The sequence below is a fragment of the Lytechinus variegatus genome, chromosome 13 (assembly GCF_018143015.1).
Source record: "Lytechinus variegatus isolate NC3 chromosome 13, Lvar_3.0, whole genome shotgun sequence".
NCBI classification, from domain to species: Eukaryota; Metazoa; Echinodermata; class Echinoidea; order Temnopleuroida; family Toxopneustidae; genus Lytechinus; species Lytechinus variegatus.
The window spans coordinates 17,683,710-17,701,276 of NC_054752.1; the positions used below are offsets into that span (position 1 = coordinate 17,683,710).

The 17,567-nt window shown below is 36.1% G+C and overlaps 1 protein-coding gene across 1 annotated transcript in view; it reads left to right on the top strand.

The window, feature by feature from the left end:
* The first annotated feature begins 2,971 nt into the window (after nt 1-2,971).
* LOC121426677 (probable C-mannosyltransferase DPY19L1) overlaps nt 2,972-17,567 on the top strand; it is a 49,371-nt gene continuing 34,775 nt past the window's right edge. The window contains exons 1-9 of the mRNA XM_041623050.1: nt 2,972-2,978; nt 4,970-5,173; nt 8,353-8,377; nt 11,067-11,154; nt 12,403-12,540; nt 13,851-13,971; nt 14,975-15,126; nt 16,093-16,184; nt 16,665-16,764. Coding sequence (XP_041478984.1) covers nt 2,972-2,978; nt 4,970-5,173; nt 8,353-8,377; nt 11,067-11,154; nt 12,403-12,540; nt 13,851-13,971; nt 14,975-15,126; nt 16,093-16,184; nt 16,665-16,764 — 927 coding nt within the window. The remainder of the gene's footprint in view (nt 2,979-4,969; nt 5,174-8,352; nt 8,378-11,066; nt 11,155-12,402; nt 12,541-13,850; nt 13,972-14,974; nt 15,127-16,092; nt 16,185-16,664; nt 16,765-17,567) is intronic.

The following is a 17,567-nucleotide window of genomic DNA, read 5'->3' on the forward strand; positions in this document are numbered from 1 at the left end:
TCTGGCTTACAGAGGAGCATAATTATGTGTAGGCATAATAATATGACTATGGTGATGCTGATAAGCAAAATGTCACATATTCACCATCCCCTATTAATTAAAACATGTCCCATGAGGAATTGAGACAGTTTGATTTTACATTTAAATATTTGATTATTGAAGATGAAAAGGTAATGGATGGCACCGACTCAGACGGTATGCACTCAATCTGAAATCAACTTTTTTTGTCGGGGACGGACTTTATTATATGGCACCGGACTGGCAATAATTTTTTTACCACATCCCTGCCGCTTCCTTTTACTTTGATCGTTTGTCTAATCAAAATAAAGGAGTATTTTTTTTCTGTTCATCAATCCTCATCATCCTCATCCCAAACACTGAATTGGCAGAGTGGCGACACCGTTTTCTTGTTTGTTTTTTAATTAGAGGGCAAAATTTAGCTGTTATCATAATAGGGCAAGGGAGGACCATAGAGAAAATGTATGTACCGCAAAACCAATAAGTTTCTACAGTTTTCCAAGTCTCGACTTGGTATGTCAAAAAAATCAATGCACCGACCCACTCCACCCTAACTGCCGCCTTTATATGCGCGGCGAAAATTTCATATTTAATCAATAATTATTAGAAAGAAAATTATAAAAGTATATAATGAACATAGCTGTTGGAAAGATAATCATATCTAAAAAAAAATCACAATTCAAATATTCACGAAGAATCAACGATTGAAAAACACAAATCTTTATTTTATGGCCAGTATCGCGAACACATAACACATCATTAATCATGGGGCCTATTACCCATTTCCCTTACCGAACATTAATTTTGTGTGAGACGGGCTTGAATATAATGAAATTCATATTTTGGAGAAGTTGAGCATCTAAATTGACAATATAAATTGCTAAAATTGGTAGGATAAAACTGAACGGCCAAATAGTGAATCCTTTTTATTCATGTTTTGAATAAATCATCAACATACAAATCCTTAGCGACTACAGTCATGATCTGGAAAGTTTTTTGTGGGTCAATCTAGTGCAAGCCTGTTGTGTAGTTTCTTTAACGCAATTGTTTTTATGGTGACTTGCAGGGGCGGCGATCCTGTGGGCCGCCCCGGGGGCACAGTTGCCCCCACTTTTTGAGCATTGAAAAGGTGTCATTTATAGTCACGCAAGAAAAATGCCCCCTCATTGTACCTTGCCCCTTTCACCTGAGGAGGACCCGTTTTAGGTGTACGCAAGTGCCCCCTTCCCTTCTTGTAAATGACCTATCTCGTATCAGTCCCCTTTTTACCCTAGAAAAGTGCCCCAAACGAACGTGTTCTGTACGTCTTTGACCTGAGAAGGACTCATTTTACGAGTTAACGATCGAGTGCCCCTTTTATATTCTCATTGGTTTATGTTACTAAACTTGTAAGGATAATCCTCGGTTCCATAAGCTTCATGAGTCACGTGAGTGGGGTAAATAGCAGAGGCGTAAAGATGGGGGATTTGGGCGGCTCTTGCCCCCTGCCCATAATAATTTTGAATACAAAAGAGAATAGGAAAGAGAGAAGGATAAAATATGATATTATTTTCTGAATATTACTTGTCAAAATTTATCACAAAATTTGATTTTCTTTATAAATATGTCAAAATTTTTGCTCATGAGCTTCGCTTTATCGCAGTTTTTAATAGATTTTTGTGTCATTATAGTCCTCTCAAAATTTTGACCCATTACGCCACTGTGACTGTAGATAGGTAACTTTTCTTTATTTTAGTGTAGTGCTCTTTTTGAAAGAAAAGGCTTCATTTTTTCTCTGTGCCCCCCCCCCCCACACTTTCAACTTCGGTCCGCCGTCCCTTGCCCTGGCACTGGCGTATAGCCAGGATTTCATTTTGGAGGGGCGGTAAATGCACGCGAAGCGCGCTCCCTAAGGTGTGGGTGCAGGAAGGGGAGTTTCAGCTATTTCAACCAAAAGCAAAGTTCATAAATTAAAATGAAAAGGAGCCGTTTCTCTTGTCTCTAGTACCTCCAATTCGGTTGACTATATTGCGATTTTGCTTGTTTTCAAAAGTGATTGTGAACGCACAAAAGAGGTATAATGGAGGAAATTAAAATAATAACTGCGTGCGAAGCGCGGAAGCTAATGCGTTTTATCAATTTCTTTTGCCATAAAAAGGGTCCCGAGAAAAGGGTATTCTCAAAGATATATTAAATACTTTCTTTGGAAAGATCAGATTTGATTACAAACAATTTAGCAACAGTGCATATTTGTAACTCGCAAAACAGAGGAGAAGATTGGTAGTGGAAGATATTCCTCCCCGCGCAGAGCAATGAAACTCTGAATTTTCAAAGGGCGGACGTTTCATCAAAAATTAATGTAGTATGTAGATATCTCTAATGCCTATAGGCTTAAATTCAATTGATTTTCTAAGATTATTTAACTTAATTACAAGGAAAATAGTGCGCAAAAAGTTGAAACTTCTGTGATTTATTGAAATTATCTATCTATATAAAAAAGGATGCCTAATTTTTTGACTTATCCTGAGGCGCTTCATTTTTAATATAAAGAAACTTAAGTGTCATTCAAAATTTCAAACTGAGGGCGCAAAACAGCTAGGACAGGAGATGAATGTATAGAGGGAAATGACATGAAGTTTAATACAATTTGATAAAAAATATTGTACTTTTTTATTTAATACGACACGAATTTCATACCTTCCTCTTTTTAAATTAGGAACCTGTTTGCCCCCAAATTATGGTTTTTTAGTAATGAGCTGAAAAGCGGCAGAAGTTGACTTTATGGAGGTGACGACAGAAACTGATATAAAGATTTTACCCGCTCGGAGTTGACCAGACCAGAAGTTGCGCGATCAATTGATAAAAAAAGATAACTTCATATATTTACTTCGGCCTAACCTTACTCAAATTCATGCCCTAATGTATACAATTTTAAGTTTAAATGGCAAGAAGCACATAGCTGAGGTGCAAAAACATGCAGGGTTAGAGAAAAGGTGGGCAAAACAATGGAGAACTTAAATATTGTCATTTAACTGCGAGCAGCGCGGAAGCAAAATTCATATATAAATTTAGAGCAAGAAGAGTGAAGGAGTTTCTCTTTTGAGAAAAAATAAAGAATAAAAAGGGGAAAAATTCCCTTTCCTCTTTTTCCCTTCTTTATTTTTTTTTTTTTTTGGGGACGTTTTTTTTTTTTTTTTTTTTTTTTTGGGGGGGGGGCGACCGCCCCCCATCGCCCCCCCCGGCTACGCGCCTGCGCCCTTGTGACTTGCCAAATAAACTCAATCAATCAAATTTACAAGGAGCTTTGAAAAACAAATTGCACGCATTATAATTACCAAGATGTGTGATGGCGCTCTTCATCAATGATCCACTAATCACCTCCATTGCATGGCTGGTTTTTAAATCTGCCTCAGAAGGCTCATTCACCTAAAATAAATTAGTTGCTGATAATTAATTTCAGTCAGGTCCAACCGCGTAGCCAGGATTTCATTTTGGAGGTGGCGGTAAATACATGCGAAGCGTGTATTTACAGAGAGCGCGAAGCGTCCTCCCTAGGGGCGGCTGCAGGAGGGGGAGTTTCCCCCTCCGCTTTAGGAGAAAAACTTTAAATGCCGGGGAGGAAGATATTCCTCACCGCGCAGAGCAATGAAACTCTGAAATTTCAAATGTTCAAAGGGCGGACGTTTCGTCAAATGCAGATATCTCTAATACCCCATCGGCTCTAATTCAATTGATTTTCTAAGATTATTGAACTTCATTACAAGGAAAATAGGGCGCAAAAAGTTGAAACTTCTGTGATTTATTGAAATTAGATAAAAAAGGATGCCTAATTTCTTTGACTTATCCTGAAGCGCTTCATTTTGAATTATAAATGAATTTATAATCATTTTTAATCATATTAAGTGTCATTCAAAATTTCAAACTGAGGCGCAAAACAGGACAGGAGATGAATGTGCAAGGAAATGACATGAAGTTTAATAGAATTCGATAAAAACATTGTACTTTTTTTTATATACGACACGAATTTTATACCTTTTTTCTTTTTGAATTAGGAACCTGTTTGCAGTTTGCTCCAAAATTATGGTTGTTTAATAATGAGCTGAAAAGTTGGAGGAGTTGACTTTATGGAGGTGACGACAGAAATTGATATAAAGATTTTTCCCGCCCGGAGCCGACCCGACCAGCAGTTGCGCGATCAATTAAAAAAAAGAAAAATAATTTTATATACTTCGGCCTAATGTATACCCGGGATGTATACATTTGAACTTTAACTGGCAAGAAACACATACAGCTGAGGTGGAAAAACAGGGTAAGAGAAAGGGTGGGGGAAACAATGGAGAACTTCAATATTGTCATTTAACCGCGCGCAGCGCGGAGCAAATATAAATTTAGAGCAAGAGTGAAGGAGATTCTCTTGTGAGAAAAAAAGAATAATAAAAAAAAAACAGCCACCTTTCTTCCCTTCCCCCTTCCCTTTTCTTTTTCTCCTCTCCCTCCCCCCTTTTTTTTTTTGGGGGGGGGGGGGGGGGTGACCGCCCCCACCCCCACAGTCCCCCTGGATACACGCATGGTCAGGTCCTCATAATTATCACGGATTGACTCACGGGGGGGGAGGGACTAGCATCCACCAATGATTTTTTTTAATAGTGAAAAAAAAAAGAAGAGAAAAAGAGTGAGAATGGAAGACAAATGAAGTAGGATACAAAAAGCAAAGTTAGAGATGTTGGATTAACGGGTAGGAAGTTGGTTGGATGTTCGATATTCGCCGGTATATTTCTGGGGATATTAGACCTACTCATGGAATATTCTTTATATAGTGACATTATTGCTCGAATATCATTTTAACTATTTCACTTGATACAGGCAGCAGTGAGATTTAAAATCAATTCAACCTCCCGTCGCGTCCGACCCGATCCGGCCGGCCCGGCGCCCCCACCCTCCCCCCATATATATCTTTGAAATCGATATAAAGCGCGATCGAATAGGAATTCAAGCAAATGGCGGAGGAGACTCCCTGAGCAGACGACAAGCATGGGTACGAAAAATGGACGATTTGATACGAAGAAAACGACGACAAGTAAAAAATATCGACCAAGGAAGGAAAATGGAGGTACTAAGGAACCATCGGGTATGAAATGGTTGTTTTCATCTTGGAATTTGGCCATGGTTTTATTAGGTAAGTAGCCGCAATTTAAAGGGGTTTTCAATAGACGGCTGTGCCGAAGCTGTCGGGCTGAAGGTCCAGTCCAGATCCACCGTCTAACTAAACGATACGTTGCTGCAGCGCGAATTGGCGCAATTTCACTTTCGTATCCAGCGGCGAATACTGAGTATCAACATCAATATTAAAGGACTTCATAACATTGAGAGATACACGATCTCTACATGTATAGGCCTAGAGACTATGCCAGTATACTGGGCATTATCGTGATATTTTTATTATTGGGAACCACCTTCGTACGCAGCGCCTTTATTTTATTCAGTGTCAGTCACACGCACGGTTCCCTATTTCACTCATTATCAATGAACAAGGTTATGATATAACCATGTTCTCACTTGTATCTCCATGTGTGGCAAAATAAGGGTGGCAATGTTTGGCTTATTTTCTCTTTTTCTTTGAGGCAAATGCTTGATTTTTTTACACTGACAGTTTCCATTACACCTATTATTAATACAACTTGGCTCTTATTCAAATTTGATTCTTTAAATCATTTTTTTCTAAAATTCCCCTAAATTAAAAATAGAGATAAAAAATGAAAATTTTCTTGCCATATTACTTTCCACCAATAGAGGGCGTTCACTAAAATATGCCCAAAATTCAAGTTTTTGAGCGCTCTGGTGAATACAAAAATTATTCACAAGTTACTAATGAAAAATAAATTGTAACTGTATGGAAATTAGTAATTTTGGTGACAAAAGTGATATTTTAATGATTTTTTAAAGTGTGTGCTCTGTACAACATTGGCATACCATAGTCCTACCTGTAGATTCCCCACAGGCAGGGTGGTACTGGTAGCAGTGAACAAGTGCCCTATTTCCACCTCCATTCACTTTTTTACACAGTGCGCATATACAAATCGACGAGTGGTTCCCAAAACCTTGATTTGGCCGTATTCTGAATTTCTTATACTAACCTCACAATATGTGTGAGTGCTATGCCATTAATATCCAGAATATTACTTGATCTAGATCTAAGTATACTTATCACTCAGGGTCCAGGGAGAAACTTTGAAAAAATGGAGCCTTGGAGGCTCTCCAAAATACTAAATAATGGGATTTAAATGGCCTAACTTAGGCTAGCCCAACATTTATTAGGGCTAGGCTGTAACAAAGGCTTTATCTCTAAATGTGCATAGCCAGAGGAGCATTTCATCAAAATTTTCATCCGACAAGTGATAACTTTCATTGATTTTGATTGGCTGAGGAGCATTGTTACGAAGTTAGGTCTAAAGCTAAGGCCACTGCTGCACACCTTACGACGGTTCGCAATCTGATTTTGGAACAAATCGCATTTTGCTCATTTTCTGAAAATGTGAATGGAAGATACAGTGTATCATTGTATTTAAGGTTAAAATTGATTGAAAGTATACTGATATAACCATTTTGTACGATCGTAAGCCTTTATTTCGGAGTAAAGGCCAAATAAATTTCAAACCGTAGCCAATCGCACGACTGCTATGATGTCATTACGACTTGATATTAAATTAGCTTTTATTTTAAGAAGGATGATAGTATAGTCAAAGATTTGAACATAGGTATTCGTAAGATGATTTCGAACATTACACAGTAAGAGATTCATAGTCTCAATATTAGCATCAAATTCTACTACGTTTTATTCCAAAATTGAGTCGCAGATCAATCGTAAGATGTGCGGTCGCCTTAAGAATCCTGAATAGTAACTGTCAGATAAAAGTTAAAACAGATGTTTTATCCGACAAGTCCTTTCATGAAATGCTCCCCTGCCTGGTCTATATTTACGGAAATAAAAGTTTAACACATGGAAAAAGATGAACAAAGTCAAAGGTAGGCTAAACAAGATTTACACAGTGATTTTCCAGAATTTAACTAACGTTTAAAAGTTATTGATTTACTTCTGCACATTTTCTTTTCATGAACTGCTAGTCTAACTTAGATCTTATTCATGGTGGCGATCATACTATGCGAAATGAAAGTAGAGTAGTGTTGTTCAGACGAACATCACAGTTACTTGTTAGTGAATTTCCATCGATTCATTTTTGTCTCACCTGCGAAGCAAAGTGAGACTATAGGCGCCGCTTTTCCGACGGCGACGGCGGCGGCAGCGGCGTCAACATCAAATCTTAACCTGAGGTTAAGTTTTTGAAATGATGTCATAACTTAGAAAGTATATGGACCTAGTTAATAAAACTTGGCCATAAGGTTAATCAAGTATTACTGAACATCCTATTAGAGTTTCACGTCACATGACCAAGGTCAAAGGTCATTTAGGGTCAATGAACTTTGGCCGAATTGGGGATATCTGTTGAATTCCCATCATAACTTTGAAAGTTTATGGATCTGATTCATGAAACTTGGACATAATAGTAATCAAGCATCACTGAAAATTTTGTGCAAGTTTCAGGTCTCGTGATTAAGGTCAAAGGTCATTTAGGGTCAATGAACTTTGGCCGAATCGGGGGTATCTGTTGAATTACCATCATAACTTTGAAAGTTTATTGGTCTAGTTCGTTAAACTTGGACATTAGAGTAATCAAGTATCACTGAACATCCTGTGCGCGTTTCAGGTCACATGACCAAGGTCAAAGGTCAATGAACTTTGGCCGAATTGGGTGTATCTGTTGAATTACCATCATAACTTTGAAAGTTTATGGATCTGATTCATGAAACTTGTACATAAGAGTAATCAAGTATCACTGAACATCCTGTTCGAGTTTCAGGTCACATGATCAAGGTCAAAGGTCATTTAGGGTCAATGAACTTTGGCCGAATCGGGGGTATCTGTTGAATTACCATCATAACTTTGAAAGTTTATTGGTCTAGTTCGTTAAACTTGGACATTAGAGTAATCAAGTATCACTGAACATCCTGTGCCCGTTTCAGGTCACATGACCAAGGTCAAAGGTCAATGAACTGTGGCCGAATTGGGTGTATCTGTTGAATAACCATCATATCTCTGTTAGTTTATTGGTCTAGTTCATAAAAAGTGGACATAAGAGTAACCATGTATCACTGAACATCTTGTGCGAGTTAGAGTAGTATTCAAAGTCAGCACTGCTGCTATATTGAACTGCGTGATGCAGGTGAGACGGCCAGAGGCATTCCACTTGTATACAAATTAACTTTCCCCCTTTTCTTCCCTTTTTGTGTTATCTCCAGCTCTGATGTTCGGGGTGTTACATGGGTAAGCTCTGCCATTATTTTTGTAACATTATGTTTATTGGTAGTCATGCTTTTACATGAATCGCAACATAAATTCAGTCATAGATCAGGCAAAATATTATTTTTCTATTTTTAGGGACTACTTTTAATATATAACTTACTGTTTGGATAAGCTTTAACACTGTGATGAATGGGGGTTTCCAGGGCTCTTTTGAGCATTTCAGGGGCTATGTCGCCCCTGGTCCCTGTGTGATTTTTCCCCCTGCTATAGATTGTCTGATCCACATTTTCTCTTGAATATATGGTCATTTAAAATGCTGTTGAAAGTGTTGTGTTAGTGTTACTATTCCATATTTCATTTTTCATGTGGTAAAAGAAAAGTGCTCATGCATTTCTTTTATAAATATTATATGTTGGTTTTAGTGATTTTCACTAAAGTACATACACATGCAGATAAATATAGTTCCATTTCTTATTTTATCTGTGCCCTGATGTATAAATGAATATTAAAGTTACAGTAACTTTACCATCCAGTATAACTACCATGGTAATAATTGCTCAACAACATCCAATCAAAATCAAGAATTCAATGAAAGTTACTATGGCATGGTGAAGTTATTACAAACATTGATATTAATGTAGCCCTGGAATTTGAAAGTTTGATTAATGCTCATAGTAGTTATTGTAATTCTCAAGGACTTGCAACAGATGTTGGCAAAATATTGAGCAATTAACCACAGCTCACTTGATTGCAGCATTCAGTACACAATGGCTCAATGTGTTGCTATCTTATGTAAATAAATATTGGATTTGGTGCAAAGTTTAAATGTGATCTGACAAAATTGTTCAAACGGCATGCTATTGCTAACCATATTAATCCATTATACAGTGCGTAACAAAAAAAGTTTACATTTTGAAAAAGCCCTGGGAATTGATAAATATACAACATGTGGGTAATTTTTTTACATATAATTTTGGGTTTGGGTCTCATCTTATCTAATGAAAGCAAAAGTTTTGACAGAATGTTACACTTGAGTGAGCACTTTCCATTTTTGTAAATCTCGCAGAAATCTGTTTGCGCAGAAATGCTTGTTTTCACGCTGTGTCAAGGGGAAAGAACGAAATTAAACTTACCCTGTGAAACATTTTTCATACATTTCCCTTGCATTTTTAGTCTATTGAAATAAAACGAATAAATTTGAGCATTTTGTAACAAATTTGCCACCCAAATTGAAATTTCAACACTTAGTACATGTAAGCACAACCTTTACCCTTTTTTTGTGCCAGCTGGATCTGAGGACATAGCTGAATCTGAACAAAACTTTATATCAGACATCTCCGGCATTTTTTCACTAAGATTGTGTCATTTAAAGTGGGTTTACATTTCATTTTTAATTTAATACTTGTTTCTCCACACTTTTCCCAAGCTTGACAATGATTAACAAAATGAAAATGAAGTCTAAGCCATTTCATGTAAATCACAGCTCATTGTAAAGCAAATATCGTCTCGATGGCCTCGGTGTGTTGGGGAGTGGGGTGGGGCGCAATGCACTCTTCGACGTGTTTTGGGCAAGGAAACAAATTAAAAAAAGGTAAAAGATATCATCCAAGCAATTTTACTAGCTAAATTCCATGTGTTCTTCATGATTAAGGTTTACTTTTATTCGCATAACTATTTCAAAGTTCTGCGCAAATCAATTTTCACTAACTTTTCAAAAGTACCGTAAGTGTTGCTCACTCAAGCGGAAATTCGACAGTTATATCGTCATTTGCTTAAAAATGGATCTGTACCAATGTTAAAATGTGGAAAAATCTTCAGGATACTGCAAATATATCATTTTACAGGATTTTTTTCTAAACTTTTTTTGATTCGCACTGTAGTGTGAAATTCTGTACACAAGTTTTGATTTTAATATCTATGTTTAATAATCAATTTACACATATATGTATTTTGAAACAAATTGAAAATTCCAGTTCAAAGACTGTTTTGAATATTCATTTTTATGTCACCATATCATCTTCCACCACAAAGAGCTTTCATAATTCCAAAAAGGAGCTAATCCATGGAAATTGAAATTATTCAAATTGATTGCTATCTGTGGGTTAAACCATAGCGATAGCCCTATCAAAATGAAATAACAGTGGATATGTATGGGAAACTTGTATGTTACCTCCCCCTATACATGTACACTGTAGCCTAACTATTGAAAAACAGGGCAAGAATTTAATAGCTCCTGTGATGAAGAATATATATCTCATGCCAAACATGAGCCTGCAAGTCACCAAGGATGTGCGCAACCAAATTGAAGCTAGACACCAGCTATGTAACATTCACTTGCCAAAAGAAAATAGCTAAAGGGATAACTGAAATTTGCATGGAAAAAATTCTGATGAAAATCAAACCCTTACAACAAAGGGGGTTTCTTGCATGTTTGTTGAAAAACCCAAAAAGTTCTTGAAAAAAGTAGGTTTTGATATGTTCCTTCGCCTTCGAAGGACCATATTACACTGTGACCAGTGACAATTGTGATGCAAACAAGGTGTCGACTTAAAGTTGACGAGTTAACTCAGATATTATATGTATGTAGAATAGAAATCACAAGAATAAATCATGTATTCTTGATATAGCTGGCCTTTAAACTTCAGTTACCCTTTTTTTTTGAAACACCCTATGTAGATTTAATCAAAAATTTTTGTTGTTGTTGTAACAGGTGGCACATCTCTAGTATGTTTGAGAATGATCGATTCTTCTCACATTTATCAGACCTGGAAAGAGAGATGACATTCAGAACAGAAATGGTGAGATTTTAATATTTAAAGGCCAAGTCCACCCAAATTGATTTGAATGTCAAAATAAAAGAGAACTAAAAATTTTGATGAATTTAGAACGATATCATAATATGAATACAGAGCATAATAAGCCTTAAGGGCAATATGCAAATTATGAACGATACAGGATATTCTTACAACGCCATTTCTACTTGGGTAAAAAAAATATGAAGGGCACTTTTAGAAGAGGGGAGGGGGGGGGGTGGGGGTGATAAGTGATAAAGAGAGGGAGAGATGGCTTTCATTCAAACACATGTTGGAACTAAAAGAAATTAAGGCAGAAAGAAGGAATCAGGCAGAAGAAAAGGACAAGAGAATGAGAGATTTTGTAAAGGGGATAGAGAGAAGAAAGAAAGATTTAATGTGGACAGTAAAAAGAAGGGAGGAGAGAGAGAAAAAAAAACAGACAGGCAGACAGAAAGATGGAAAGGCACAGAGGAAGAGACAATGGTAAAAAAAAAACCAGGAAGCCTGCTGATTCCATTTTGCCATTATCTCAATTATTAAAGAAGATGACAACGTCAGAAGCCTAATTTGAGTTGCATAACTTAAGCATAACTTTGAATTAGAGCAGGAGGTCTTTTGGGAATGTGGGGGAAGTAGAAAATGTCTCCACATCCTTCAAAACATGTGCACGGAAGTTACCATCAATCTCTCTCTCTATCCATGTAGGTTTATGTATACAGTGAAAAGACGACGTTTCCTGTAAAAAGAAAATTCTGACAATTTCTTTAGAAAAAAAATTCTTCAAAAAAAATTCAAGCACAAACTTTACAGGTAGATGGAATGATGAGTAATCCATTGATATGTACAGGCCTATAATTTCTTCTGTATAATCAGGAACCCTGAAACTATTAAAGTACTACAGTATTACTGTTTCCTAGACAATATCACATTTTGTCTTTGACATTGATCTTCAGATTTTAGAATATATTTCTCTATGAAGATTTATATTTCACACATGTTTATACAGTGTATAATTATGTATATATTTGCCTTTTATATCTTTGTCATTATTTATAATTGCTATTTGTATTCTTCTCATGCTACATGTACATGGATGAGCACTACAAAAAGTGCATTTGTATGTAATATGATCTCAGTTATTTCTATTGAGATTGATTTTTTTAAACTTAGAGTATACAAGAGTATACATTATGAATGTGCTTTGAAGTGCCAAATGAATATGATAAATCATAATTTCATCATTTGTACCAGGGATTGTATTATTCATACTACAAGACGATGGTAAAGGCCCCAAGCATTGGAGATGGTCTTCACTCTATCATGCATGATAATGTAACAGAGTATCCTAGTACTATCAACACTTTGAAGAGATTCAATCTGTACCCAGAGGTTTGTGATAAATTATGATAGATTAGGGTCAGTGTCAGGTTTTTATTTTTTTTCATTTTATTATATTATTATTTTTTCATTTGTTTACTTTTATTTTCTTTGTTTAGCTTTTAATACTAAATTATTTATTTATTTACTTATTTATATATTTTTTAATATTATCTATTTATGAAATTTGTTTATTCATTCATGTATTCATATTATTCATCAAATTATTTATTTTAATGTTTATATATTTTTCTTTGGGGGGGGGCATATACATGTAAAAGACAACTTAAGATATCATTTACATATCTTTCATACTCTTGCTTCCAATTAAATATATAGTTGAGGACAGAAGTTTACATACATGTACACCCAGGAAATTCAAGGAAAAGTTGACACTTGCCAAATATCATAAAATTAACTGTTATTTATAAAATATCTGTGCTATCATGAGAAATTTGATGTCAAACAAGTGAGTATGTCATGCCCCTTCATCACATTGCTTCGTCATCAGGTGCTGAAAAAAATTTCAGCTGTCATTTTTCAAAAAAATCTTCATATTTTAGACAAATAAAAAATTTGGACTTGACAAAAATCTCAACACAAACATTTCAGATCACACTTTTTTATTCAGTGGTGACATATCATGAATGATAGAAAATATAATAATAAATCATGGATTTGACTGTTACATGTATATGAAACGATGTTTGAAAATATAATAATAAACAATAGAATATTGTACATTTGGCACAAATATTTTTTTCTTCAAAGAAAATTCCACCTGAAATATGCGTAAATCCCAACAGCATCCCAATCATGTGAAAGAGCTTGATAAATTCTTTCATTTGGCACCAGATTTGTCATGGTAGTATTTATGTTTCTGAAGATTTTATGATTTACAAATTTCACTGAATTCCATTGGTGTACATGTGTGTAAACTGTTGGCCTCAACTGTATATGCCTGTGGCATCCAGTTGCTTGATTGAGTCTCCTACATATATTAACACAAAGTGCAATAATTGATCATGGGAGTGATGTTATTGACCATACACAATATTAGTCAATGAAATTGATCATAGAAAATCAGCCTGCCGGCAATTGCTATCCAATTCAGTTTATTACATGTATATGAAAGACATCATTATGAACAGTCTAGATATTGACACAAAGTTTACAAGTAATTAAGAATATGTAAAATAAATAAAGTTCTTACGAATTACCAAATTCAGGGAAAGAGTAACACAAGTTGTACAATAACAAATCATCGCTATAGTAAAGCTTCGTACATGTATTACAGAACCTTGGTTTCCTTTTTTTGGCAGGTTGTTTTGGCTGCAGGTTTTAGATTTTATGATGGGGTGACAAAACTCCTGGATATCAAGACTAAGGAGTGTTTCACTGTGAACAGGGGAAGAGGTCTCAGTCCTGTACTTAATTGTGAAGGTAAGAGGTCTTTAAATCCTTGTGAATACAATTTGATTTCAGAAAATCACTGTATTTTCTTAGACTCTAACTAGAATTATATTTATCTTGGGTATATATGAAGGCAGGAACGGGGGGGGGGGGGGGGGCAGGAGCTGACTGCCTCCCTAGATTTTTCGAGTAGTGAAGAAACAAAGAGGAGAAAAAAAGAAACTGAAAGCAAATGGAACAGAAAAGAAAGAAGGGAAATGAAAAAGATGTTACCCCTGTAATTTAATTGAGAAAAAAATGTAGGTCTTTTGCCCCCCCACTTCCCCCATTGAAATACTGTGATGCAGTCCGTGCATGAAGGGCTAATGACTCAAGCTCTAATTTCAGTCTCATTTTAAGCTTTCAACTTGTTTTTGTCATGAAAAATACTTCATTATTACAAATATTTATATTTGTGAAATTCTAAGCATGTATTCAGGAACCAGGATCTGCAAATGCCGATGTGCTAAACATATCTGGGGAATGATTCACTAAAAATTTAAGTCTGAACCAATTTGCATTTGAATTCCAAGATGCATGTGATATATATAATATGTACATCAATGTATTGGTCAGCGCAGGGAAGTGGGAATTCCCATTTCCCTGCTCTGACCAATACATTGATATATAATATGTACATCAAAGTATTGGTCAGAGCAGGGAAATGGGAATTCCCACTTCCCTGGTGTTGTTCAGAGGATTCCCGCTGCAGTGTAATCAGCAATAAAATCTTGCTTTAAAAATTGATCCACATTGTGCTGCACTCAACCCAGGTTAAGTAAATGGGTACCTGGCAGGAATTTCTTAATTCCTTTGGGACATAACATGCGCTGTACAAAAAATCAATATTAGTATTATTGTTGTTGTTGTTGTTATTATTATATCACTTGCACTTTAACATTTGTGCATGACTTTCAGTCAGACATATACTCTTTGTGACCGCCCCCTCCCCATTTTTCAAATGTTTTTCCCCCTCATTTTTTCATCCCCTTAGGAATGGGAGATCCAGCCTATTTCTATGTGAATTGGATCTTCATAGAAAACGGTTTCTTGATGTCGCTCCTGTTTGTCTTTGCGACGTACCTCAGCGAAAGCATCCTCGGTGGTCTGATTACCGTCGCTACTTTCTTCTTTAACCATGGAGAGGTATGGGTAGTGATACAGTCACACCAATAAAACCAATTTCTAACTGACCGATGGTATGTCATTGGAATAAGTTTCTTGATCTGGTCAGTTTGGAGTCAGTTTCGCTGGTGTGACTGCCATAAGGTTAGCTGTATCGTAGGACTGTGTAAACCCCTCAAAAAAGTTTGGAAATCTGACTTTGATCGATAATAATGAACCTACATGTATACTGAATGATGCACTGAATGAGAAACAATGTAGAAAAATCAATAATTTTAGAATTAAAAAATTATCTTATAAGAAAAATTCTATCAGATGTCATGTAGTATGTTTTTTTCTATATTTAGTTCTAAGACCTCAGACGATTTACCATAAAAAACCTGTAAATTATTACAAACTCAAAAAAAGTTTGGAAATCTGACTTTGATCAATAATCCCTTCTCGGATTTAGTGAATATTAATGTGTGATTGATACCAATGAATAGATCATCTAATTCTCTTTAAAATTATACCCTACATGATACGATTATGTTTCTCATGGAGGTGCGGTGCCTTGATATGTGGGGCAAGGTTAAAATTCAAAAGTTGAAAAATGACACAATATTGAAAGTCACTGTTCACTTTTTCTGTGGTGATGAGTGAGTTTCTCAGCGGTTTCTTTTGTTTTCATGTACCTTAACATCAACATTGAGATGGATCCGTGAGATCATGGTTGAGTCATGGTTTGAAATAACCATGCATGTTTGTTTGTTTGTTAGGTGTTTGCTTGTGCAGAGGTGTGTTTGATTCCATGTTAATTTTGATGTCATAATTGTCTCTTTATTGTCCCTGCAGTTCGCGCGTGTGCACATATGACAAAACAGCTGTGCCCCTTCAGAATGTAGTTTGATGGAATTTTGCCTATTCTTCCAACAATCCAGGAGATAGTCTGAAGACAGTGATAGTCTAACCCTTTAATAATCATACTTTCTTATTTTATTACAATAGTGTACAAGAGTGCAATGGACACCTCCACTTCGTGAGAGCTTTGCCTACCCTATCTTTGTACTTCAAATGTTCCTTGTTACACATGTTCTCAGGTCAGTCACTTGAAGATAAAAATCATTTGATAAACAACCCTGTTTTCATTATTATCACTTTTTTCGTATATTAACGTTGTAATGTGATTGTGGCATGTGAGTCAGCGATACTTAAAGAGGGAACTGAACAAATTGAACTATGTGATGTTAATGACTGATGATGATGGTGGTGATGATGATGATGATGTTGATGGTCATGATGATGATGATCGTGATGATAATGATGGTGATGATGTTGATGATGGTGATGGTGATGATGGTGATGATGATGGTGATAATGGTGATAATGATGATGATGAGGATGATGATAATTATTGTATCTGTTTTGTTGTATCTGATTTGGTTTGTGTGCTCAATTTCCCCCTTAACGATATTTTTTTTGTTTGTTTTTAAATGTTCTAATACAATTCAATTCAGCTTAATTCCAGCAAATACAGGTACTTAGATTTAACTCAGACTTAATCTTATTTCACCTTGCAGGATTTCAAGACCGATGTGGTATCACAGTTTAGCTATTGGTGCAGGGGTAGTAGCCTTCATGTTACCTTGGCAGTTTGCTCAGTTTGCATTACTAACTCAGGTAGGTTTACATGACTTGTATATTCATTTGGTCTTCAGTCAACTACATGTATACCACATGGGCTAAACCCATTTGGTCTTATTGGCTTGTATTCTGAATAATAATAATAATAATTATACTTGCTTATATAGCGCCTAACACTTACTTTGTCAGAAGTCTCTAAGCACTCTACATGTACAGTATATGCAGCATAATTACCCTGGCTTTAGCAGTGCAGCTGTTACGCGCGCTGCGTTTCAAGGAATAAATTCCTGCCAGGTACCCATTTACCTCACCTGGGTTGAGTGCAGCACATTGTGGATCAATTTCTTGCTGAAGGAAATTACGCCATGGTTGGGATTCGAACCCACGACCCTCTGTTTCAGAGTCCGGAGACTAATCCACTGGGCCACAACGCTCCAATTCTGAAGTCGGGTTAACTTAGACCATGGTCTAACTCTGCTAAAATTATGGGAAGCCAAAAGTGTCAAAATTTTTATCAAGTTTTATGTTTCATTTGTTTACTGTGCTCTTTCCTGATTCATCGATGGTGAAGACAATCATCTATTTATACTTCCTAGACAATTATGAATGATTTGAGAGCCAAATGAGCTGAAGTATGATATCTCTACCGTTAGTGATTTATGTAAAAATTGGCTATCCATACTTAAACCACAACTTTAAACCTGAGTTTAAAGAGAAATGCCAGTAGTTGCAGTAAACACTGATTTCATGAGAAAGTCTGTAAAACCAGGCTTAATTGTCAGTATATCATCGAGGATCTAGATCTGGTACAGTCACATAAACTGAACTTTGTGAAATCT